The following is a 25414-nucleotide window of genomic DNA, read 5'->3' as shown; positions in this document are numbered from 1 at the left end:
CACCAATCATATTGGATTAGGGCCCCACTCTCATGACCTCATATTACCTAATTACCTCTTTAAGACCTCTATCTCCAAATATGGTCACATTCTGGGGCACTGGGGGTAGAACCTTAACATATGATCGGCGGGGGGGGGCACATAATTCAGCCCATAATAAACTGCCACCTAAAATTTGTTTTGAACGTCAAGGCTGATGACACCACACGTGCACCCAGAGGGCATGGGGAGGTTTACTGTTCACATAATGAGACTTTCTGGGGAGGACGAGGCAGGCTCCCAAGCTGGTCCAAAAATGGCCCGAGAAAGCAGGGATGGGAGGCCGGCTTGGGGTTTTTACAGTGGCTGGTGGGAGGGGCTGGGGCGAGAATTCCCGTGCGTGGATTAAACCGCCAGTGGGCTTTCTCATCAGCTCGCCCAGACGTGGGGAAGACTGGGGAGAAGGAGGGATGTGGCTTAGACGCGGTCAGTCACCGAGTATCAGAAAGTGGAGTGAGTCTCCATCACGAGAGCCTGCTGCAAATCCCTATATCTGCACAACCTTTCATAAAGCCCCATCCTCCTTTACCTCACTATCCTTAACAGCCCTAAATGCTGAGACCCAGGTGGCTCTGAGCTGAAGGGTGCAGAGGGGCTCAAAGTCTAGATTGTGTGTTCTGCCTGCCTTTGGTTAGACCTGCACAGAACCAGCAGTGCTCAGAACCAGCCCTCTGGTCTGGGTGAAAAATGATGGAGAGTTGAATGAAGGTCAAGAGGGACTGAGAGATTGAATGGGGTGGGATCGATGGAAGGCCAGATGGATGTTAGACATGACAGCTGGGCTTGGGGGCTGAGAACTGGGTGACGGTAGGGCCATTTGATGGGGCAGAGAGGACTTGGTGGAGAAAATCGAGCATACTGTTTGGGGAGGGTTAAGTTCATTAGGAAAAGGGACCAACTCTATCCCTGAGACTTTGGACCAATCATGTGTTGAGCATCAGTGATCTCATCCGTACAGAGTGGTGATAAGAATACCAGCTCTATTGACCTCGACCTGGATAAGAGGGTCAAACAAAATGGCATAAAAGCGATTCTGCAGAGTGTGAAGCACACCGCGGATGTTTGCGGGCTAGTCGCTAACATAGCCTTTGGCGGTGAGCGCCTTTGACACGATGGGCCCCTGGGCTAAGGAGATAAACTCAGATGGTGCAAGGACCCCAGGCTGAGAGTCCTGACACCTGTGTTCTAGCTCAGATACTTACTAGTTCGGTGACTTGGTTAAGTCACTTCTGGAGTCTCTGTTTCCCCTTCTCTGTAATGAGAATGGAGTCCAGTGCCGTGCAGAGCTCACAGAGATGGGAAAGGAAATGAGATGGTGGACAAGGAGCTGCTTTGTAAATCTGAAGCGCTGCTACAGAGCGTCGTGGCACCACACACGTGGAGGTACTGGGTGTTTGCTTCTCCCCTGCAAGCTCATCTGCAGGAGTTGAGATCCCTGGGGCCCTGCCTTCTGCCTGGCATCTCAGTGGGGTTGGGCATTCTGCTGGGGAGTTTCCTGGGCACACCCTTTCCTCCTGTAGACCTGAGAGCACAGAAGACGCATCTTGACGACTGCCTGCTCCTCCTTCTGGCTGGACTACTGGTCCTTTCTCAAGGTCGGCGGCATCCCGAGCAGGGTCACATCCACTGCCCCCATCAGGAGGCTGCGGGCACGGGTGAGGGCTCCCCCAGCCTCAAGGTCACTGCAGGCAAGACTGCCTTTGCTCTCCGCTTCTACCCCCTGAGGGCTTCCCAACCCTACGGGAGCAACGTCTTCTCCCCGCTGAGCATCTCTGCCGCCGACGCCATGCTGTCCCTGAGGGTCCGCTCGCACAGCCGGACCCAGATCCTCGAGGGTCTTAGCTTCAACCTCACAGAGCTGTCAGTATCTGACATGCACAGGGGCTTCCAGAACCTTCTGCACACTCTCCACCTCCCGGCCGACAGGCTGGAGAAACACGTGGGCAGCACCCTGTTGTCGAGCCTGGAGCTGCCGCTCCTTCCGAGATTCCTTAACGACTCCGTGACCTTCTATGAGTCCAAACTCTTCCACACCAACTTCGACGACTCTGAGGGCACAACCCAGCTTATCAACAACCATGTCAGGGAGGAAACTCGAGGGAAGATCGTGGATTTGGTCGGCGAGCTCAGCGCGGATACCACGATGGTGCTGGTGAATTACATTTACTTCAAAGGTAAGAGTCAATTCGTTGGTGGATCCTACATCTTCCCTTTCCCCCTAATTCGCTGAAGGATCACATATCAAAAAGAAACTGCCCCAAAACAGAAAGTGGATGGATTGGGTCTAATAGGGTTGAGCAGCCTTCTGAAAATTTAATGTTAGAACCTCAGTTATTTAAGTTTGTGTAGTATTGATTTCCACCCCTTCATATCTTTAGACTTATTTTCTTATTTTTTTTTAAATAACAGCAATCTATGAAATGCATTCTACCCAATGGTGACAAGTTGAACTGCTGGATTCATATCCAGCTCTGCCACTTACCAACAGTACAAACAGGGCAGGTTGTTCGCTTGAAGGACTCTTATAAGGATATAAGAGTCCCTGCTTCAAAGTTCTGTTCCTGAGAATCAAATGATGTCACATATTTGAATACTCCTTAGAAGAGGGCCTCAAGGGAGCAGCAAACTACAGCTCCTGGCCAAACCTGAAGGCCACCTGTTTTTGTAAATAAAGTTTTATTGGCACACAGCCACGCCCATTCATTTATGTATTATCTCTGGCTGCTTTCACGGGACAGAGGTTAGCAGTTGCTACTGAGACAGAATGACCTGCAAAGCGTAAAATATTTACTTTCTTGCCCTTTGCAGAAAAAGTTTGCCAACCCCTGGCCATTATATATGCTCAATAGATAGAGTATTTGTAATTATTCTAATGATGACAATTTTGAAGACCTTTAAAAATACATATAAGTGGGCTTCCCTGGTGGCGCAGTGGTTGAGAATCCGCCTGCCGATGCAGGAGACACGGGTTCGTGCCCTGGTCCGGGAAGATCCCACATGCCGCGGAGCAACTAAGCCCGTGAGCCATGGCCGCTGAGCCTGTGCGTCCGGAGCCTGTGCTCCGCAACGGGAGAGGCCACAACAGTGAGAGGCCCGCATACCGCAAAAAAAAAAAAAAAAAAAAAAAAAAAAATACATATAAGTATAAAAGAAAAAATAGAAATTGCCCAGAATCCTACCTTCCTGAGGGAACCAACATTAACATTTTAGCCTAATTCCTTCCAGTCTTCCGTTCACACACATATGTTAATAGAGTTGAAATCACAGGTAGGAACAGTTCTGTACAGTGTGTAGCCCTTAGGGTGCCATCTAGGAGGCATAGTCACCATGAGTGGGAAGGGAGAGGGGTTTGTGAGAGGAATTAGTCCTGGCGTGTTTGTGGGAAGGACTGGGGAAGTGAAGGTCTGGAGGAAGAGGGAGTTGGAGGGACAGAGAAAAAGTCACTGGAGCTGGTGGACAAGTTGGAACTTATCAAGAAATCTATATGCCAGTCACATCCAGCCACCAGAGTGGTTCCATGTAGGGAGAGCATGGGGAGAGGCCCAGGCTGAGCACCTGGCAGTGGTCTGGAGACACTGTTGGTCAACAGGGTAGAGCTGGACAATGAACTTGGCGGAGAGCATAGGTGAGCTGGAGCACACAGCCCCCCTGGTCTGTCCATCATTTCATCTGCCTTCAGCGGGCGATGGCTGCTGCATATGTGCCTCTCAATCCCCTGCTGTAACCACCTTGAATCTACAGGAAACAGATTCTGGGGAACAGTCCCAGACTAATAATCCAGCCAAATTGGTCACTGCTTGCATTTTTACATGTGGAATTTTCAGGCACTGCTGAAAACTTCAAAAAAATTTTTTTTAAATTCTGCAATAACTATAAATTCATAGGGAGTTGCAAAGTTGTACAGAGTGGTCCCATGTAGGTTTCACTCAGGTTCCTCTAGATAACATCTTATGTAACTGTAGTACAATAGCAAACTAGGAAGCTGACGTTGCTGGTGATTTATAGACTTTATTCGGATGTTATCAATTTTCACATGCACGTGTGTGTGTGTGTGTGTGTGTGTGTGTGTGTGTTTAGTTTTATGCTATTGAAAACTTTATTTAGATCTCATTTTAGTGGCTGCACAATATTCTATTGATTCCATTCCATTTAAAATATAATATAATTTACATGTGTAGTATACACCATCACCACACCCAAAGCTCTGGCCAGAAATAATGAAGGTTTGGTGCTGTCTTCCTGAAAGAGACCTCGCTGCAGTTGTGTTAGTGCTTGTGGCACAAAGAAGGAGGTGCTCCAGAAATAGACATCCTGCCCTCTGACACATCTGTCCATCATTCTGGGGACACAAATGTAGCCCCAAGACCTCAGTCTAGGTCACATGGTGACAGCAGTAGAACAACTGTGGCTTATCTTAAAAAACGAAAAGTACCTAGAAGAAACAAACCAAAGATATGCAGAATCTCTGTAGATGAAATTATATTGTGAGATATTAGAGTCAACAAATAAAAAGTAGATATACCGTATTTATGAATAGGAAGACTTAACATGGTGAAGATGTCGGTTCCCGCCCAAATTGATCTAAATATTTTAAAGTAATCCCAACAGGTTTTTAAAAGACTCTTTTTGGTACCAGTTAACAAGCTGATTCTAAAGTGTATATGAGAGAGCAAAGGGCCAAGAATAGTTAAAAAGAGAGAACCTGTCTGCCGGGGAGCAATACTGGTTATAAATCTGTATTAATTTAGACTGTGTGGTATGCATAGACCAATGGAACAGAACAGAGACACCGGAATGGAACCCGGAAATGGCTCCATGCATATATGGACATTTGATATTTGACAAAGCCTGCATGATAGAGCATTGAGAAAAAGGAGAGATTTTTAAAAAGCAGTCCTGGGACAGTATCCTCATGGAAAAAAATGATTTTGTACCCCTCCATCCTACAGATCATAAGCATTCACGGAAGGTGAAGTAAAGTCCTAAATGCAAAAGGTAAGAGTAAACCTTGTAGACGAAATAGGGGAGTATCTTCGTGACCTGGAGGTAGGAATATTTTTCCTAAGCAGGACACAGAGATCTAACCATAAAGGAGAAAACTGATATGCTCACTGCATAAAGTGAAGAATTTCAATCATCAAAACACACAATTATGAAGGTGAAAAGACAAGTCAGAGAGGAAGAGAACACATTGGCAACACACAGAACTGATAGACAACTAGTGTTCAGAGAACTCCTGCAAATCACTAAGAAACAGCCCTATAGAAATGTGGGTTAAAAAGTGAACTGGCACTGCACTAAAAAATAATAATAATAAAATAAAATACATAAAAAACCAAACAAAAACCCCCAAACCAAAAAAAAAAAATCCCCCAAAACTTCTAGTTGATCCATAAACATACTAAAGACTACTCAACCTTATTTGAAACCAAGAAAGTGCATGTCAAAACCACAGTGAGAAAAAAACAAAACAAAACAAAAAACAACCACAGTGAGCTACCACTATAGGAACATCAGGTTGGCAAAATTATTTAAGTCCAATGATTTCAAGTAATCGGTGAAGACAGGAAACAACCTTGCTGATATCCTCTGGGGTCTCTTATTTTAGAACCTATCTGAACACCCAGATCCATTCCCCAGGCAGGTCAGGTGCTGAACTGATGAGATGGTGGAGGGCGAGTCTTGAGTGATGATGGGGGGGATGCATTCCCTGGCTGGAGGATCGGCTTGTTGGCCCGCGGATGCCCTGTACCTTCTTCCCTTCTTTCCTCCAGCTCTGTGGGAGACACCATCCATCCCCTTGATGACCGCTCCCCATGACTTCTATGTTGATGAGGATACAGTAGTCAAGGTGCCTGTGATGCTGCTGGATACCCAGCACCACTGGTATCTTCACGACGGATACCTGCCCTGCTCGGTGCTATGGATGGGTTACAAAGGAAACGCAACAGCCCTTTTCATCCTTCCTAACTGAGGGAAAATGGAGCAGGTGGAAGAGCTTTTGACTCCACAGACGCTGACGAGGTGGAGTAACCTGCTTCAGAAGAGGTCATCCATCCGGGCACCGTGAGGTGCAGAGTCTGCAGCACTGCCCTTCACATGCACCCTTCCAATGAAAGCCAGTGCCCCAAATGGGGGTGGAGGGGATTGCCAAGTTATGGAAGAATTCTTATTTTCTTCAAGACTTTCCTTGGGTTTCCTTAAATAAGGAACACTCCTATTGTACCCAAAATGTGATTTTGCTCTCATCAGTGAAAAGAGAACCAGACTAGGAGTTAGGAGTCTGGGTTCTAGATGTAGCCTTTGTACTGCACAAGTCCGGGTTGAAGTGACACTGGCTCTCTGAGGGTCTACCCTGTGCAATGAATGGGTAGACTTCTCATCAAGATGGCTGACTGAACTGGCGTAGAGAGGTTTCCACCCACCCCAGGAAATAGCAGGGAAGCTTTCATGTCACCATGGGGCTACGAGCAGGAAAAGTCTCCAGCCACACATAAGAAAAAGACCTCAGGCCAAGGCCACACGTGGATGGAAGACTCACACAGCCCACGTGGTGGAGGAATTCCACCCAAAGAAATCAATAGGTCCAAAACAAGTGAAAAGCACGGGGCCTCATCAGAGACAAAGGCAAAACTGCCTCACCGGGAGACTTACATCTCCCTGGGCACCTGGCACGTCTGCAGAAAACCACCTCTGCTGAAGACGAACTCCCAAAGGAAGGAGGTCCTGCAGACGGCAGGCCCCGAGGGCAAAGAAGGAGCCTGGCTTTAAGCCACTGGCAGCACTCATCTGAGGGTGCGGCACAGGCAAAGGGTGTCTGTGACCACAGAACTCAGATGGATTGTGGGCAGTGAGCGAACGCAGTCCTGGAGAGCACAGCCGGCTGGGACGCTTGGCTAGTTCCCGAGTCCAGTGTTTTAACCCAGTGCCTCTTTCAGGTATTTTTGCAGGAAGCTCAAGTTGTCTATCCCCCAATTCTCATTTCTGGCTCCTATAAATTAGATCAGACTTTGCCCAAGCTGGGCATCACCGACTTGTTCTCGTAGTGGGCTGACTTGTCTGGCATCACTGAACAGCTAAACCTGCAGGTGTCCAAGGTAAGTCATCCATGGATATCAGCTCCTAGAGACCTCAGAGGGGAACCGCCACCTCTTGGAAGGTGCTGGGTGATGGGTGCGCTCCCTGCCACCATGTGAAGTCTCAGAGTCCAAGTATTATTTAATCATCCACAGGCATAAGGAGCCAGGAACCAACACACCATGTGCTGGGCATGGTGCTTGGTGCTGCGGACCTAGGGTCCATCAGGTCCCTGCCGTCAGAGAGCTCTTCCAGTCAAGTCCAGGAGACAGCGCCCTCATAGATCATGGCAACTGAGAGTGACAAATGCAATGACAGAAACAGAGGAAGGATACAGATGAGGTTGAGTTGTGTGTGTGTGTGTGTGTGTGTGTGTGTGTGTGTGTATCATAAATTTCTTAGACCAGAGAAAGGGACCTATGACCTCAGCTACATACAACAAAGGTGCGCTAGAGGGTAGAGTCTTGGGTTTGAGAGTTCAAATTCCAGTTCTGCCTCTTATGACCTTAAAGGGTTACCCAGTCTCTGGATTTCTTTTCCTCATCTATAAAACAGACATAATACATTGACCTCATAGGATGGTTATGAAGATTAAAAAGAGCATAGGCACATAGTATGTGCTCAATTAATGACTGCAATGGTTATTTATAAATAAGAGGTCATCCAGCTCAATAACCGCCCCCACCCCCAGTATAGATATTCTTGCTGTGATATCCCAACAAGTGGCTTTGATCTTCAGTGGTCTCTAGTTCTCCTAGTCTTCCCTAAGCCCCAGATCATGCTCTCTCAGAGGTAACACTTGTGGTTTCCTTCCCAGAGTTTCCATAAGGCCATCCTGGAGGTGGATGAGGTTGGCACCCAGGCTGCAGCAGCCACCGGTGGCTTTGTCACCTTCTGGTCCCGGGACGATCACCAAGCCCTTTGGTTTAACCGTCCCTTCCTTGTGGTGATCTTTTCCACCAACACCCAGAGCGTCCTCTTTCTGGGAAAGGTTGTCAACTCCATGCAACCATAGCCCTCCAGGGCTGGCTTGTCTGCTCCAAGCATGAGGACTTGGCCTGGAGGGCTGAGAGTGAACAGCTCTGGATTGGGAGTTGGGGAGCTGCTGAGGATCCGGGACAGAAGGTGTTGCTGAAGGTGAGGAATGCGGGTGGTACCAGACCGGTGTGGACTGACACCCAGCTTCTCAGGGCTGTGACACCTCACACAGATCATCTAACCTCTCTGAACAGGTTTCCGCCCCGGAAAGTGGCAGAAACCCCCGCCAGGGTAGTTGTACAGATTCAACGAAATGCCTATGAGGGGCCTGCCTCTGCTACACGGCTCCGAGCTGGACGGGGCAGCCTCAGGAGCCACCGGCAGATGGAAGTTCCCACAGGAGGGCATCGCTCAGCTAGACCAGCCCAGAGTCAATCACACCAATTCCAGGCTACAGGGTCAAGGACCTGCAAGAGCTCAGCACCTCGAGCCCTCCAAGGCTCAGAGGAGTGCACACCCTCCTTGCCGCCCCCTGGTTTAATTGGTCCATTTTCCCCTGCGCCTGCTGGGATGTTGGATTCTGTTTTTTAACAGCCAGGCAAGAAATAAAGTCAGGCCCAGGCCGACACACTCCACAGTCTGCCCCTACGGAGGCAGGGGGTGGGTGGATTTAAGAGTCCCAGACAAGCCTGCAAGAAGATGCAGGCCTAGGGTTACTATGGCAATGACACCGCTGGGGTGATGTGTGAAAGTGAAGCCCTGGTGTGAAAAAGGGGAGAAAAGGGGGGCAGTCACCCCCCCCCCAGTTTAGCCTTGAGGGCGATGCCTCCTTATTTTGCTTAAGCTCCTCCCTCGCCTGCTCAAAAGGACTCAATGGCTCCCTATTGCCTACAGGATAAAGTTCAAACTCCTCTAACTGCAGTCAAGGTCCTCCCTCATCTGGTCCCTGCCTGCCTCTCCTGCCCCAGCCCCTCCCCTTGCTCTCACGTACCCGATGGCTGCAGTCACAGAAACTCTTGCTGTCTTTCCAGGTTGCCCACAGCTTCCCACCTTCGGGGCTCTGGTCCCGGCAGATCCCTATCACCCAGGATGCTCCCTTCCCCATCCCTGAGAGACTGCCAGGATTTCCAACAAATGCCTCCTCCCCTCCCTAAGGCAGACGGTCACCCTACCATCACACATGATTGGCTGACATTAATCTCTGCCCCTCATCTCGGCCAACCCTCGTCCCTCTTAGAAGGAACATCTCAGAGGCAGGACCCTGTTCACCCTGCATTCTCTTCACTCACCCCAGTCACTGGCCTCAGCGCTGATCGTGTGGTCTGGCATGTGGCTGAGGCCCAACAAATAGTTGGTGATTGAATGAATGAATGAATGAATGAATGGAAAAGGCTGTGCCCTGAGCAAGGTCCTCGAGCTATTTGTTCTGCATCACCACCCCTTGACACATCCCCGGAATTGATTGGGTAAATATTTAGTCCAGCTTCTCAGATTTCAAAATGCCCTTTTGGAGCATTAAAAAAAGAGATCTACGGGGCTGTGTGTGACCTATGTTTTACCCCTTGGGAGGCACACTTCTATGGGCGGGTATGCTAGCGATTTCTCTCATTCTCCTCTGGCAGGAAAGGCGAAATCTTTTTTGTTCTTTGTGATGGGAGGGCAAAGGGAGGCAAGCGAGTGTCATCCTGGAGCCCGGGGGACCCGGGTGCCAGTGGAGGGACGAATTCCATGGCCCTCGTAAGCAGGTGTGGAGAGAAGCATCACGGGTTCGTTTGGTTACTCATTCTCTCATTCAACAAAGAGTTACTGAGTGGAGATTGGTCACTAGCCAGGAAGCCAGGGGGATCTCCTCAGTGGAGGAAGAGGCACTTGAAATTTGGGGTGAGACAGAAAGCCTGCAGTCCCAGCTTCTCCGTTACCTGTGCTGAGGGGCTAGCTCTTACCTCTCCGGATCTCAGTTTCTGCACCCGTAAGTGGGCGTGTGATCCCACAGCAGCTGTAGCGGTGGGGGGCGGGGTGGTGGATGGACGTGGGGTCCGCGGAAGATACAGGCCTGGGAGCCCCTAGCTCTGACTGAGCGTGTGAACGTGAGAACATGCGAAAGGCAGGAGGATGTCTGCTCCATCCCTGGCTGCCTGGGAAGGTGAGGAGTCCTCTTCTGAGACAGAGCAGGTCTAAGACTAATGGTTTCCAAGCTCTGTGCGCCTGCAATGAGCAAGGCACAGTGACAGGCGCTTTCCAGGAGTTACCAAGAGGCCACAGAGCATCTGAGCGTAGAACCTGGACTTTGGAATAGAATGCCTGTGTTTGAACCTGGAATCTACCAATTACTGAGTATACTAGTTGGTTGGCGTATTAGTTTTGCTCTAACAAAGGACCGCATCTGAGTGGTTTAACAACAGAAATGTACTGTTCCACTCTTCTGGAGGCCAGAAGGCCAAGATCAAGGTGATGGCAGAGTTGATTCCTTCTGAGGCCATGAGGGAGCATCTGTCCCAGGCCTCTCCCCTGGATTCTGGGGGTTTGCTGGCCATCTTTGGTGTTCCTTGGCTTCTAGATCTCTGCCTTTATATTCACATGGCATTCTCCCTGGGTGTGTGTCTGTCCAGATTCCCCCTTTTACAAGGACGTCAGTCTTATTGGATTAAGCACCCACCCAAGTTCAATATGACCTCATCTGAACTAATTACATCAGCAATGACCCTATTTCCAAATAAGGTCACATTCTGAGATACTGGTGGTTAAGTCTTCAATTCTGGGGGGACACAGTTGAACCCATGACACGGTGTGGGACTTGGGCCACCCCTCTGTGCCTCAGTTCCCTCACCTGTAAAATGGAGATGAAGCTACCTAACACATAAGCCTACTGTAGATTCTGGATGAGGTTCTGTATGTAAAGCACACATCTTTGCTGTTCCACAAATGTTCACTATTGTTATTTCATATTTTATCTTTTACCACAACTCTCCTCTAAAGCAGGGTCACAACTTCACATGCCTGCCAGAGCTGGCAGGTCACCTGAACGGGTAAAGTGGTGGTGGGGACCAGGCACGTGGAATAGTAAGGGCCCCCATTGAAAGGCATTTCTGTTCCACTTTGTCACACACACACACTCAGGGTGGGTGACAGAATCCAACTCTGCCCAGGGTGAAACTCGCCTATTGGGAATGTGCTCTTTGTTGCTCTTGATGTCAATGGAAAAATAAATCTAACGTGACTTACCGGCTCCTTTAAATTCCCATATTCTGGCCACTGGCCCATTCTACTCTCTCACCCCAGTTGTCATGGACTGAATTGTGTCCTCTAAAACTTCATATATCGAAGCCTGAACCCCCAACGTGATTGTATTTGGAGAAAGGGCCTTTAGGGAAGTAATCAAAGTTCAATGAGGTCATAAGGATGGGGCCCTAATCCCACTGAACTAGTGTCCTTATAAGAGGAAGAGACACCAGAGCTTGCTTCTCCTCCCTCTCTTTCTCTCTCTCCCTCTTTCTCTGTCCCCCCATATGTACACAGAAGAGGCTGTGTGAGGATTCAGCAAGAAGGCCCCATCTACAAGCCAGGAAGACAGATCTCACCAGAAATTAACCCTGACATCACCTTGATCTTGGACTTCCAGCCTCCAGAACTGTGAGAAACACATTTCTGCTGTTTAAGCCTCTCAGTTTGTAGTATTTTGTTCTGGCAGCCAGAGCAGACTAATCCATGCCCTGAGACACCCTCGAAACTTTTCCAAGGATACCCATTCCCCGCCCCCATTCCTTCAGAACACTTCCAGGTGACAATAGGGAGTCAGGGTTTACCCCGTTCCCCAATTTCTCAAGATAGTCCTTAAAATGTAAGGACTGGGACATGGTACGTGGGGTGTCTCCACGGACAGGCACACGGGCTGGAGACGTCCTTCAGCATCTGCTTAGTCCCATCTTTCCCACCTAGTTTCATCGGGAACCTGTTTTGGAGTATTATACTAGTTTCCTGTTGCTGCTGTAACCAATTATGACACACTTAGTGGCTTAAAGCAACACAAATTTATTCTCTTACAGTTCTGGAGGTCAGAAGTCCAAAAGGGTTCCTGGGCCAACATCAAGATGTTGGCAGGGTTTGCTTCTGGAGTGCTTTGGCCCACGGCCTCACATCACATTGTTTTTCTCCTCCTGCTTTCCTGATCACATCGCCTCCTCTGACTCTGATCTCCCACCTCTCTCTCTTTCTCTCTCTCTCTCCCTCTCTCATAAGGAAGGACCCTTGTGGTTACGTTTAGGACCCACCTGGGAAATCCATAAGAGTTCCCCCCCCCCCATTTCGGGATCCTTAACTCAATCACATCTGCAAATCCCTTTTGTTATATAAGGTCACATTCACAGGTTCTGGGTATTAGGATATGGATATCTTTGGGGGACTGCTATCCGTCCTACTATATATAGAGAGGTAACACTGATTCCCTCCCTATAGAACATAGTTTGGGAATCTCTAGACTATGCGATGAAGGACTCTTGCTTATGCCACATGGCACAATGGATAGAAAGCAAAACCTGCACAGAAGGGACCTAGTTCCTCCTTGTTAAAGCCTGTCCCTATTAGCTGTGTACCTTTGGGCTGATCACCTAACCTCTCTCAGCTTCCGTCTTCTCACAGGTTCCGTGGGGATGCTGGTGGCCATCATACAGCGCGTTGCAAGGGCAGGGAGCACAAAGCCAGCACCTGATGCCTGGTAGTGACTGTGCTCATCTCTAGATTGGGATAAAGTTCAGTATTATGCCCTTTGCAGGGTGGTTGTAAGGACTAAACGAGGTAATGGGCCATAACTGGGCCCAGAATCAGGGAGCAAGAATGGGGACATCTCGGAGGTTGTAGAACGACCCTGGCTGCTGAGCATCAGGATCGCTTCCTCTGGGGAACGCCTGGCCTTCTGTTTCCTCCACCAACTGCACACCTGACAGTCACCCACACAACCTCTGGGTCATGGCCACGCACTGGATACCCCGGTATTAGGAAGCCCCAGGCACGGGGACCTTGGAAATGAATCAAGGGCTGAGCCAACACCCTAGCACTTGGAAGTGTTCTTGAAAGTGTGGGGCTGAGTTTTGAAGCCCCAATTTCAGGGTAGAAAAGGACAGTCCAAGTGAGCCCACAGAAATCTGGGAGACAGACCTTTGCTTAGCAAAGAGCACTGGCCTTGGAGCCAGCGACCTGGGCACTCTTCCCCACTCTGTGCCTAACTGATGCACATCTCTGAAAAGTTCTGTCATCTCTCTGAGCCTCGGTCCAGTTTTGAGTGCAATAAGAGGGGTGGATACAGTGATCCCTCATCTCAGCCATTGTGAGACCCTCTGAATCCATCTAATTTCCACCGGGATCTGGCTACGGGGTTCATGAGTCTAGGAAGCGCACAAGCCTTTGAAGAGCTTGGGTCCTCACTCCTCCAGATCTGCAGCAAATTGGCTGCAGGAAACCAATTTGGGATCAGCCTGGAGGAAAGGAGGAGGTTTGAGAGGATGTCCCTTTCCCTGTGCCTGGACCAGCCGGCAGCTGGTCACCTGTCCATCCCGGTCTGCTTGGGATGCTCGGGCCACTGAGGGCAGTTGGTGGCTGGTGTAGGGCTTTCGGGGCAATGACGAGATGGCCCTGGTCAGAGCTCAGGTGGCTTTGGCTTGGTAGGCCTAGAAGCCCTGCCAGGCCAGGACAGGGCGAGGGGGGCGGGGGCGGGGCCAGGGGAGGGGCGGAGTCAGGGTCCCGCTGTAGTCAGTGACAGATGCTGGCTCCAGTCCAGCCAGCACTCTGCTCTGTTCCGAGCCCAACAGACCGTCGCCTCTGCTGTGTGCGCGCTCGGCCGCTGGACAGAGTAAGTACAGGCGCAGTGGATGGGGGGCCGTGGGCTCAGGGGCGAGGAATGGACTCTGGAGGGCTTAGACACTTTGGAGGTGTCCCAGGGTGAGCAGGACACAGTGGTGGGGAGGGAGCCAGGGGTGTGACTGTGAAGATTAGATCAGTGATGGTTCTCACCCAAGTATGATTTTCCCCGCCGGGCACATCTGGTATGTGTGGAGGCATTTTTAGTTGTCATAACTGGGGTGCGGGGGTTGCTGTTGGCTTCCAGTGGGTAGAGGCCAGGAATGCTGCTAAACGCCCTGCAATGCACAGGACAGCACCCACCACAAAGAATGATCTGGCTCCGAAGGCCAACGGTGCTGAGAAACCCTGAACGGGGACAAAATGTCTGGTACCCAGGACGTGCTCGATAAACCGTAGCTTCTATTGTTTTCTGTGCCTGGAACCTTGGACCTTTAGAAACCAGGAAAAATGTTCAAATATAATCTGTTTCCCTGAGATAAGGCTGCCCTGCCCAGAGGCTGCTACCCGGAGTGGTTGTTAGAGCTCCAGATGCCATTTGGCCGTTTGTTAAATAAACAAAATGTGGATGTAAAGAGAGTGAAATTTCCCGTTTTTCTAAGGATGAGGCTTTTGGCCTGAAATGCAACAATAAAAGGGAAACTGCTCCCCTGGGTCAACATCCTTATTGACAGATCCAGAAACTGCAGTTTGAAGAATAAAGGGGGCGGGGGGATCTTTGGGAGGTGATGGATGTGTTGAGGTGTTGACGGTGGTGATGGTTTCACGGGTGTGTACGTCTCTCCAAACTCATCGAATTGTCTACATTAAATATGTACAGGTTTTGGGGTGTCAGTCCGGCCTCAGTAGAGTGGTTTTGAAAAAGAAAGAGAAAGGAAACTGAAGCTGAGCTGTTCAAGGTCAGCTGAGTTACTCAAGGTCAGCTGAGTTATTCAAGGTCAGCTGGCATGTTAGCCCCAGGGCCACGAGGGCTCAGCCCCGGATGCCCAGCCTGGCTCATTCCCACGACTCGGTGGCCAGCGTGTGGTCTAACACCTTGAACTACAGACAAGGAGACAGGGTCCGTTCATCCATCCACTCATCCATTCGTTAACAGGGGTGCCTGAGCCACACCCCTTGACTGAAAGTGTCACGGCAGGACCAGCACAGATGAGGGTCTTCTCTTACAAGCACATGTTCTAGCGGGGGAGAGGCCGGAACAAGAGGAGTCAACAGCACACGCATAGGTAATCGCACTTCTGTAACTGATGGAGCCATGAGAGAAACAATCAAAGGGGCTGCTATAGAGAAGAACGGCAGAGAGGGCGCGGTCACGTGTGGACAAGGTACCGCCAAGAAGTGACAGCTAAGTGGAGGCCTGGACTCAGGGAGAAACTGGTCCTTGTGAGAAAGGTGGAGAAAGGGTTCCAGGAGGGAGAGCCGAGTGTGGAAGGGCGCAGGGCTGGGATGGGGCCTCTGTGTTAGGAATGGAAAAAGAAGAAGTGTGCCCTGGGAGACAGAGCTGGTCGCGTGAGGCCGGGGACAGCAAGACAGAGCCAGACTGCTTGCATCCTCATGGGTTATCGTGCAAATCAGAGCTCGGTTTTACCAAGCCAGTGGGCAGCAAGAACGTTCTTCGGCAGGGGAGCGCCTCGACCGTGTTTGTGATTGAAGGGGATCCTTTCAGAGTGTACTTATGTATGTAGAATGGCTCTCAGGCCCAGGAGAAGTGGTGTCCAGGTGAAAGAAAAAAAAAAAGGCTTCCATTAGAATGGTGGCAGGGAAAATGGGGCGAGGTAGGCAGGTTTCGGAGCTAGAAACTGGCAAGCCTTGCTGATCGTCTGGAGATGGGGAAGGAGGTTAGGAAAGTCCCGCAGGTCACTGATTCCAGGAAGCTCTGCCCCCTGGTCTTTAGGATCCAGGGGAAGCTGTGATTTTGTCTTTCGCTCTCTGCCTGGGCTCCACATCTTGTATCTATCTCCTTGCGTAATTAGCAGATAGTGGACAGACCCTTCTGAGCTGCACACCTCCCATGGCTGAGTCCAAAGTCTACCTCGGTGGGACTCTGTTGCCCAACATTTGGAATACACGCCAGCAGATTTTGGGTCTGGATGGCGGGGGACCAGAGGAAGGACTGCCCAGGGCCTGCCTACCCCATGCCCACCCTCTGTGGCCGCAAGTCCCTTTGGCCTGAGATGCCAGAGGAAACTGATCGATCTGCACTCTTCCCTCTGACACGTGGGAGCATCTCCGCAGACACGCTCGCGTCAGGGGCCCAGGAGACGGTCAGCCAGGCAGGCTCTGCCGACACGCCGCGGGGGCTGGTGTCCCGAGAGCCAGGCTCACAGAGCCTGGAGCAGACTCTCCACCGGCTCAAAGTTGGCACGAAACTCTGTAAGCTGTATATTTGTACCAGAGGCCCACGAGCGTAATGGCAAAGACTGGGCTCAGAAACTAGGAAACCTGAAATGAGCACCCCCGGGCCTCCACTTTCTCAGAAGTAACCTCTCTGACCGTCTGTTTCCTCTTCCATACAATTGTGACAAGGATACCAACTCCATGTTGCTGTGGAGGAGTGTAAATGAGCTAATTCAGGTGAACAGGTTGGGAGAGACCCAGGGGTACCCACCAGCAGCCACAGAGGAGGGGGAACAATGTGTCATTCCCCAGAGCCATAAAGGGGAGCCAAGAGGCAGCGTGTACACCAGTCAGAGGAATCTGGATTTTAAACTGGTTCCATCACTCACTGGCTGGGACAAGCTTTTCCATTTTGCTAAGCCTCAGTTTATCTGGCTGTAAAATGGGGCTAATAACACTTTTGGTAAAGATGAAATGCAGTGTCTAACAGGTCCCTTAATAAACAGTGGCTTCAGTAAGAGGGATAGAGAGAGAGAGCTAAATGGAGCAAGGTTTTCTGGGTCCCAAACCTGCAGCCCAGGGGAGCCTGAGGGAAGCTAAGCCCTTGCTCTCTATGGGGAGTTCAGAGATGTGGCTCTGGCCCGTCAGATCGCTGGTGTTTCAGGGGGGTCAGGCAGTGGTGGAGCCACAGCACCTAGACCTCTAGGTTCTTATGAAGAAATGAAAGCCTGAGAGGGGAAGGGCCCGGCTCAAGGTCACCAGGCTGCAGGGAATGGGAGGATGGGAGGCTGGGACTCACTCCTGCTCCCCGCCAGCTGCCCCTGGGCTCCGTCCAAGCAGAAAACTCTTCTGCGGTCTGTAGCTATTCTCTGAAAGTATTTCTTTTAGGGTAATTATCAGCTCGGTGTTAATCTGTGTCTGGGAGCTGGGGCGTCGGTGAGCTGAACTGCTTCTTCAGCAGCATCCTGCTACATTGATGATTCTAACACTCCGCTCGCTAAAGGACACAGAGATCACACCACCCACCCATGTCCTTTAAAGACCTCCGTGAAGGCAAGTCTCAAAGTGGGAACAAAAAGGGAGTGTCAGCATGGGAAGCCTGTTTCTTCATTCTCTGCAGAGTAGGGGCTATCGCTGGGGACCGTGGAGGCCAAGAATACAAGATCCGGAGGCTGTGATACAGAGCAGGAGGACCAGGGATCTGGGGAAGCTAAATGGTGTGGTGGTTCAGAGAGTGAGCCGTGAGGGTCAGAACTAGGTCTGAACCCTAGTCGCTTTGCCACTACTAGCAAGCAAGTCATCCTCTCTGAGCCTCAGATGACCCGTCTGTAAAATGGAGCCCGCAATAGAACCTGCCTCCATGGGCAGGTGTGAGGCTAAAGCAGTTGATACATGTCAAGACAGCACAGCCCCCAGCAGTGGCGGGTGCTGGCGATGCACCTGGGCCCCCCGCGGGCCTGGGGACTGCTCAGGCCGCTATATTTGGTTCAGGGTAGCTGGAGGTTCTGCAGACAGAATATTCTAAATGAACTTCCTTTGTGGGCTCAGGTGCAGTTTGGAGGCCAGGGGTGGTGAGCATGACTTGCTGAGTCCGTCAATTTCATTCAGACAAAGACGGCCAGGACGGCTGATTCCCAAGCTCCCTGGTGTCCCCCCGCCAGCCACGTCCAATGCAGCTCTTTGGGGCTCTTTGGCGTTTGGTTTTGCGTGGGTCTGTGACTCTGTGTCTGTGCTCGCCCTGGGCCTGGGGCACCTGACGACACGGTGTCCACCCGGGGATGCGTGCCAAGCGAGAGGTCTCATCAGGGGTCAGTCAGGCCACCGTGGGAATTAGTTGTCCAGCCGCCACCAGGCTGCCACGAGAGTGTGTGTGTGTGTGTGTGAAAGCATGTACCCCACGGTACAGCTGGGGAAACGGGGCTCTCGGGTGGGGCTCTGGCCAGTCGCTGCCAGACCAACAACTCACACCTGGACAGCATGTCTGCACCGGGAACTGCTCCAAGCACGTCACATATGTTGATCATTAAAGGCCCAGCCCCTGGTGGAGGTTCTGTCATGACCTCCATTGTACAGGTGGGACAGCGGCATGGGTGTAACTGACTTGCGCCACAGCGCACTTTGGAGGAAACAGTGGGACTGAGACTTGAACCCAAGCTGCTGGGCTGCAGAGTCTGCACTGCTCACGGCGGGTGGAAGGAGGGCTTTAGGAGGCCCGGGCACAGGCAGGGTTTCTGGATGGAGAGGAGGGGTCTCGGAAGGTGGTCATGAGGGAGACCGCGGGCGGAGGACAAGGCCAGAATGATGGAAGAGCCCCCAGGGCCCACCTGAGAGGCCATAGACAGACAAAAGGAAGCTGAGGGCCTCCTCCCCTGGGGGAGACACAGAAGAAGAGATGCCCGGGGGCTCGAACAACACACGTTTATGGTCTCACAGTCCTGGAGGCTGGAAGTCCAAGGTCAGCAGGGCTGGCTCCTCCTAGGACTTCTCTCCTTGGCTCGTACGTGAATGTCTCCTCCTCCCTGTGCCCTCACACTCCGCACGCGGTCGCCCCTCAGTCTGTGTCCTAGCGTCCTCTTCTTATAAGGACACCAGCCACATTGGATCAGGGCCCACTCGACCTCATTTTAACTTAACGACTTCTTGAAAGGCCCTGTCTCCAAATACAGTCACATTCTGAGGTACAGGGGGTTAGGACTTCAACGAATGGATTTGGGGGACACAACTCAGCCCATCGCAGAAGAGAAGGGAAGCTGGGGGGCTTCTGTTAAGAGGGAAGAATTTCCTCAAGGCGGGAAGGTGCCTCTGATGAGGGACGAGGAGGGCTCTGAGGGGTCCTGGAGCAGCCCCCGGGGAAGGAGAGGGGCACTGGTGGCACCGTGTGTTCACTAATGAACCACGGGAGGCTGGCACCCTACCCACCACGCCATGGCGCAGATGCTCCAAATGAACAGGGACGAATCCAGCAGCGTGGCAGGGGCCACGCGGGCAGTTGCCCTGAGCTCATAGAAGGACACGAGGACACCCAGGGAAGGAAGTGAGGCTTAGGGGCCAGGTATGGAAACAGGCTGCCAGTTCCCGGGAACCTCAGAGACGCTCACCACGCAGAACACGGGAGAACCCTCCGGCCCCGCGTCCCATCCCCCTGGGACGTGTACCTCCACGTGGGTGGGGGAGGCTTCCGGCCCTGGCGGCCAGTCCCCACCTGGGATCTCACTCCTCCGCCTTGACCTGGCTCTCCCCACCGACACATGTCCTTGTCCTCGAGTCCCTGGGCTCCAGCCCCTCCCGCGCTACCTAAACCCTCACTCGCAGCCTCTCCGATTCATCATCGCCCTTTGAGGCTGCCCGTCGGCGGTGCCGCCTCCCGGAATGTCAGCCTTGCTTGTGATGTTCCCACCCTGTCTCTGAGAGGGTGTGCTGGCCGCCCACCGTCTCTGAGGCCGCCTTCCCGCTCTCCCTTTCAGACCCGGGCAGCCACGATGCGGCTCCGCCTGCTCCTGTGCTTGGCGCTTCTCAGCCCGCGGGTGGCCGCCCTGCGCCGCGCCCAGAAGAAGAGAGGTCAGGAGCTGCCGCCCGCAGTCGCCACGGTGGCCCCCAGCGGCCGGCACTTTGTCTTCGACCTCTACAGGGCCTTGGCCGCGGCTGCCCCCGACCAGAACATCTTCTTCTCCCCGCTGAGCATCTCCGTGAGCCTGGCCATGCTCTCCCTGGGCGCGCGGGCCACCACGAGGGCGCAGGTCCTGGCGGGCCTGGGCCTCAGCCCCGAGGAGGGCCAGGAGGAGGGGCTCCACAGCGCCTCCCAGCGGCTGCTGCGGGAGCTCCAGCGGCCCAGAGACGGCCTCCAGCTGAGCCTCGGCAACGCCCTGTTCGCCAAGCCCACGGTGCCCATCGAGGAGGCCTTCCTGGGTGCCATGAGGACGCTGTACCTGGCCGACACTTTCCCCACCGACTTTGAGGACCCTGAACGGGCCCAGAAGCAGATCAATGATTACGTGGCAAAGCAAACGAAAGGCAAGATTGTGAACTTGGTTAAGGGCCTGGATGGCACCGAGGTCATGGTCATGGTGAATTACATTTTCTTTAAAGGTAAGGCCCTGAACTTTCTCTTTTAAGATGCTTTTGTCAAAAAGCAAAAAAACAAAACAAAACAAACAAACAAAAAAAAACAAAACCAATTACCGCACACATGGAAGAGCGGGAGTGGATTTATTCTTTTCTGATTCCTCTTGATAGAGTGAAGCCAATAGCAGCTGGGTGAGACAGTGCCTTCTTACTGCATAAGGTGGTGTGAAAGACCCAGGATGCTGTTTCCTCCACTGGGGAAGAGCTGGTTCTTGTTTGTGCCCCTGGGGGCACTTAAAGCAACAGCTTCGGCTTCCCTGGTGGCGCAGTGGTTGAGAGTCCGCCTGCTGATGCCGGGGACGTGGGTTCGTGCCCCAGTCCGGGAAGATCCCACATGCCGCCGAGCGGCTGGGCCCGTGAGCCGTGGCCGCTGGGCCTGCGCGTCCGGAGCCTGTGCTTCGCAACGGGAGGGGCCACAACAGTGAGAGGCCCGCATATCACACACACACAAAAAAAGCAACAGCTTCCCCCCGGGCTCTGAAGCATGAGTTTGTCAAGGCCACGATGCCAAAGAAACTGACAGCATGGCTACTCAGGGCAGGACTGTGGGCCTTAGAAGGGCCTTAGAGGGAATTTCCCAGATGCTCCCTGGTACCCATATCCTCTTAGGGGCTGTTTCCTCAGCCGAGAGATCCTGGAACAAGAGCCTGTGCCCTGAACATTCCTCTCTCCCCTCCCCAAGAGCTGACCTCCCCATCTTTATCTCCCTGGCATTTCTTGTAAATATCCCTACTCATCTTAGCTTGTACGCCTGCTTCTCCTTCTAGATACTGAGCCCCTGAGCACCCTGCATGGGGCTTGCTGAGGATGGGGAGGGGCAGGGAGGGAAAAGGAAAGAGGAAAAGAGTTACACTGTTAACCAAGCCCCCCTCTTCCCGTGGGCACAGATGGTGAGTATCAGGCTTGGACTCTACGATTTCTCATCCCCTAGTCTGGGGCTGGGCTGCAGAGGACAGCTGTGAAATAATCTAAGTGGGGCATGCAGGCGGGATCTATATTTGATAACTAGTAAGAAAATGGAAACAATTACTGGTACCACTTTGAACAAAACGTCCCAAGCAGACACAGCAAGAAGCATAATCACAGACTTCCCAGCAGGAAGAATCATGTTTTTGCAGGAATCTTACCAACCTTTCTCCCAAACCCAGACTGAGATCCAATATTGGGAAAAGAGTGAAAAAGAGAATAACTCACCCAGATATCGTGTCGCTTCGTCAGCCATACATGTTAGCTGCCCTCTTCACGGGGATGTTTGACCTTCAGTAGCAACATCAGAGATTCCGACCAACAACATTAAGAGTGAAGGGTCTCTAAAGACACGAAAACCAACCTCCGTGTTTTGCAAATGTGGAAATAAAGCCCCACAAAAAGTTCAAGCCTGTGCCCCGAATTAGGAAGGGGCTTGTCTTCATATTCAAGAGGTTTGGCAGTCAGGTCCGCCAATACGACTGCCCCAAAGAGGATGCTGTCTGTTTGGTAGGTTTACTGTCTACACACTTTTCATTGGCAGCTGGGAATGTTTAATTCCTTTTCCATTTTAATCTTTAGCCAAGTGGGAGACAAGCTTCAACCGCGAAAGCACCCAGGAGCAGGACTTCCACGTGACCCCGGAGACGGTGGTGCGGGTACCCATGATGAAACGAGAGGATCAGTTTTACTACCTTGTGGACCGAAACCTCTCCTGCAGGGTGGTAGGGGTCCCCTACCAAGGGAACGCCACCGCCTTCTTCATTCTCCCCCGCGAGGGCGGGATGGGGCAGGTGGAAAATGGCCTGAAAGAGAAAACACTGAGGAAGTGGCTCAAGATGTCCATGAAGAGGTATCCTTCACACTATTCCAGGGCCAGCCTGCTGCTGCATACCTGCAGGGCCACACGGCAGCGGTGGGAGAAACTCACCTGGCCTGGGAGCCGCCTCCCAGCCCAGAGGCATCATGTGAAGTCCCAGCCCCCTGGCCTGACCCCAGCTAGAGGGAGCAGGGCTGGAACCTGGGTTTTCTGGTGGGGCCATCAGAGTGGGCAGTGACCTCTGAGGACAGCCCAGGTCCAAGTCCAGAGTAGGATGGGTTCCATTGTAGGCAACGGGCTGGAGGAGCATTACAAAACCAAGAGGAGATGGCAGGAATGTGAGCTCAGTGAGCCAGTGCTCTGGGAGAGTCCAAGAAAGGTCTTCTCTTTCCAGGCAGCTTGAGCTTTACCTACCCAAGTTCTCCATTGAGAGCTCCTATCAGCTGGAGAAAGTCCTCCCCAAGCTGGGAATCAGAGATGTCTTCACCTCCCGTGCTGACCTGACCGGCATCTCTAACCATTCCAGCATCCAGGTGTCTGAGGTGAGCCCAGAAGCTCCTGAGCACCTGCTTTCAGAAATTCCTATCCTATCCTGTCCTATCCTATCCTATCCTATCCTATCCTATTCCTATCCTATCCTATCCTATCCTATCCTATCCCATCCCATCCCATCCCATCCCATCCCATCCCATCCCATCCCATCCCATCCCATCCTATTCCTATCCTATCCTATCCTATCCTATCCTATCCTATCCTATCCTATCCTATCCTATCCTATCCTATTCCTATTCCTATCCTATCCTATCCTATCCTATCCTATCCTATCCTATCCTATCCTATCCTATCCCTATCCTATCCTATCCTATCCTATCCTATTCCTATCCTATCCTATCCTATCCTATCCTATCCTATCCTATCCTATCCTATTCCTCATTCCAAATCCTTTCTCTCTCTCTCTCCTCTTTTCCCTCAAGAAGCAAAGGTTTCACTTTGCATCTTGTCCTCTGAACATCCGGAAACCCTATCCAGCACCTTGGAGGAAGGTGTCTTGTCTGAAGCAATCAAAACTAAGAATTGGATGCTAGCTCCTTCACTCACCAGCTGTGTGACCTCCAGCATTACTCGACCTCTCTGAGCCTCCTTTCTCTCTATAAACTTGGAGAGTCACACCCTTGCTGCTAGATGCAGTGAGAATTCAGTGAAAGACACGCATGCACTCACCTGTAAGCCGCGCTGCTCAGTAGCTGTTCAATCACATCATCTCCTATCTGCTTCATGGCTCAGGAGCACAGAAACTTTGACAGTGATGCTGCTGGCAGAAGCTTGTGCGTTTCCCCCGATGGCATCTCCCAGCCCCCGGTGGCTCGGTGACGCCTGATGTCTCCCCTGCAGATGGTGCACAAAGCCGTGGTGGAGGTGGACGAGTCGGGAACCCAAGCGGCTGCAGCCACGGGGACGACCTTCATGTTCAGATCTGCCCGGATGAGCTCTCAAAGGATCGTATTCAACAGGCCCTTTCTGATGCTCATTGTGGAGAACGGCAAACACATCCTTTTCCTCGGCAAAGTGACTCGCCCTTGCAATGGGGTTTTCTCCTGAAAGGCACGGGCTTCCATAGTGGAAGATGAGGGTGCGCTATGCCCATGTATCTGCTGGGAGCTGGTGATATACACAGGTTTAATTGACTAATGGGGCTTCCACAAATAATAATAATGACAATAACATTGAAATACTGATGATTTCTTCTTTTCACATGATTGCAAGACGGGTGCTTTGGAGAACATTTGGTTTTGCTCTCCCCTTTCATCGACGGAGATTAGCACTGAGATCCAGAGAGGCCACACAGCATGCTAGTGGCAGAGAAAAGCTCAGAATCCAATCCAGGAGGATTGTTCCAGTAGATGTTTCCACCAGGAGGCATATTCCCAAGCCGAGTTCCCCATCCGTCTGCAACACCAGCTACCAGTTTGCCATGGTTTGGAAGGGACACTGGAATGGGGGTCTGAAGTGGGCTTCTGTTCCAGCTGTGTGACATTGGGTAATACTGTCGCTCTCTGGACGTTGGTTTCCCCACGTATATGATGAAGGGTCAGGTCAAGGACTGGAGGATCCTTGAAATCATATGAAAAGGGTAGAATGTTCCCCACAAATCAGTTGATTTCAATGCATCCAAGTGCCACCCATCTTTTAAGGAAAGCAGGCGGACGGCAGGGTGGACACGGCCTTCCCAGGTTTGTACTGTCCTGTGGGTACTTTTACAACCTCATGGGCTTGGCCGGGGGTGGGAGAACGGAGGCCTGTTGCAAATACTAGAGTATCGGCTGAAGACCCTGATGACTAACTGTGGATTTTAGTGTCAGCAATAACAATAAAGCATTTTGCAAACACTGGGTGTCATTGTCCTTCTGGAAGTATCTCTGGGAACAGCAGCATTAATAGCTTATGTTCCAGGACTGATGCTAGGCGCTTCATCTGGATGGTTGCACTCACACCTCACGATATCTGTGCCAGGCAGGCACTCCTGTTATCCCCACTTTACAGATAGGGAAGGTGAGGCTTGCAGAGAACAGGTAATCTACACAGTCACTCAGCTCCTTGGTGGTGGAGGTAGGATTTGACCCCAGGAGTGTGGACCCTGGACCACCCTCTCAGCCCTGGGCTCTGCCACAGAGGAGACATGAGCCAGAAACAGAAGTCCAGGTCAAGTGCATCAGGGCACCAGCTCCCTTGTCATCCAGGTAGGCTCAGTCTCCTCCTTCATGAAACCCACCATGCTTCCTTGTCTGTCAAATAAAGGGGATTGGACAGCTTCAAGAATCAATGAATGAATGAGTGAATGAGTCCTTCACTCAGTCTCGGACTGTCCCCTAATTAGCTGTCCCCAAGTCTGACCCCTGAGTGCCTGTCGCCCCCACCTTACATGCCCAAAGCTTGCTTTCCATGAGCCTGCGCCCAGCGCTCTGACCCCAGAGACTGGGCCGTGTGGGTGCCCCTTAGAACTAACGGGGACAGAACTCCAAGCTTTGACCATCCCTCAAAGTACTGAGCACCTACTATGTGCCAGCTGTGGGGACACTTTGCATCTGTGATGTCATTAATCCTTCAACAACCCCGTAAGGTCTATCTCAGCGTCCTCATTTCACAGAGGGAAACATAAGTGCTTGCCCAGAGCCCCCCTGCTGGTGACGGTGTAAAGCCCAGGCTCAGGGACCCAGATGGCACAGG

At 51.8% G+C, this 25414-nt stretch overlaps 2 protein-coding genes across 2 annotated transcripts; both read left to right on the top strand.

Moving 5' to 3' along the window:
* The first annotated feature begins 1351 nt into the window (after window positions 1-1351).
* SERPINA4 (serpin family A member 4) lies at window positions 1352-8131 on the top strand. Its single transcript, XM_059056423.1, is given in 5 exon segments — window positions 1352-2213; window positions 5814-6087; window positions 6978-7015; window positions 7018-7136; window positions 7934-8131. Coding segments are annotated over 5 exon segments (1491 nt in total).
* Window positions 8132-13815: 5684 nt separating this feature from the next.
* Window positions 13816-24576, top strand: LOC131752628 (plasma serine protease inhibitor). The gene is made up of 5 exons (XM_059057133.2): window positions 13816-13936; window positions 19746-20367; window positions 21952-22222; window positions 22584-22731; window positions 23582-24576. Exons 1-5 carry the CDS (start codon window positions 13847-13849, stop codon window positions 23786-23788), a joined length of 1338 nt encoding a protein of 445 aa, XP_058913116.2. The 5' UTR covers window positions 13816-13846; the 3' UTR covers window positions 23789-24576.
* The last annotated feature ends 838 nt before the right edge of the window (window positions 24577-25414 follow it).

This window comes from Kogia breviceps, chromosome 3, assembly GCF_026419965.1.
Source record: "Kogia breviceps isolate mKogBre1 chromosome 3, mKogBre1 haplotype 1, whole genome shotgun sequence".
Taxonomy (NCBI): domain Eukaryota; kingdom Metazoa; phylum Chordata; class Mammalia; order Artiodactyla; family Physeteridae; genus Kogia; species Kogia breviceps.
The sequence above is the reverse complement of the archived record's forward strand: the minus strand, read 5'-3'. Positions and strand labels throughout refer to the sequence as shown.

What these genes read in the sequence shown, in the direction of transcription:
- LOC131752628 (XM_059057133.2), top strand. Translation starts at nt 13,847, where the DNA reads ATGCTGGCTCCAGTCCAGCCAGCACTCTGCTCTGTTCCGAGCCCAACA. An exon ending in GAATTACATTTTCTTTAAAG is followed by an intron (nt 20,368 to 21,951) that starts GTAAGGCCCTGA and finishes TTTAATCTTTAG; the next exon opens with CCAAGTGGGAGACAAGCTTC. An exon ending in CCAGCATCCAGGTGTCTGAG is followed by an intron (nt 22,732 to 23,581) that starts GTGAGCCCAGAA and finishes TCTCCCCTGCAG; the next exon opens with ATGGTGCACAAAGCCGTGGT.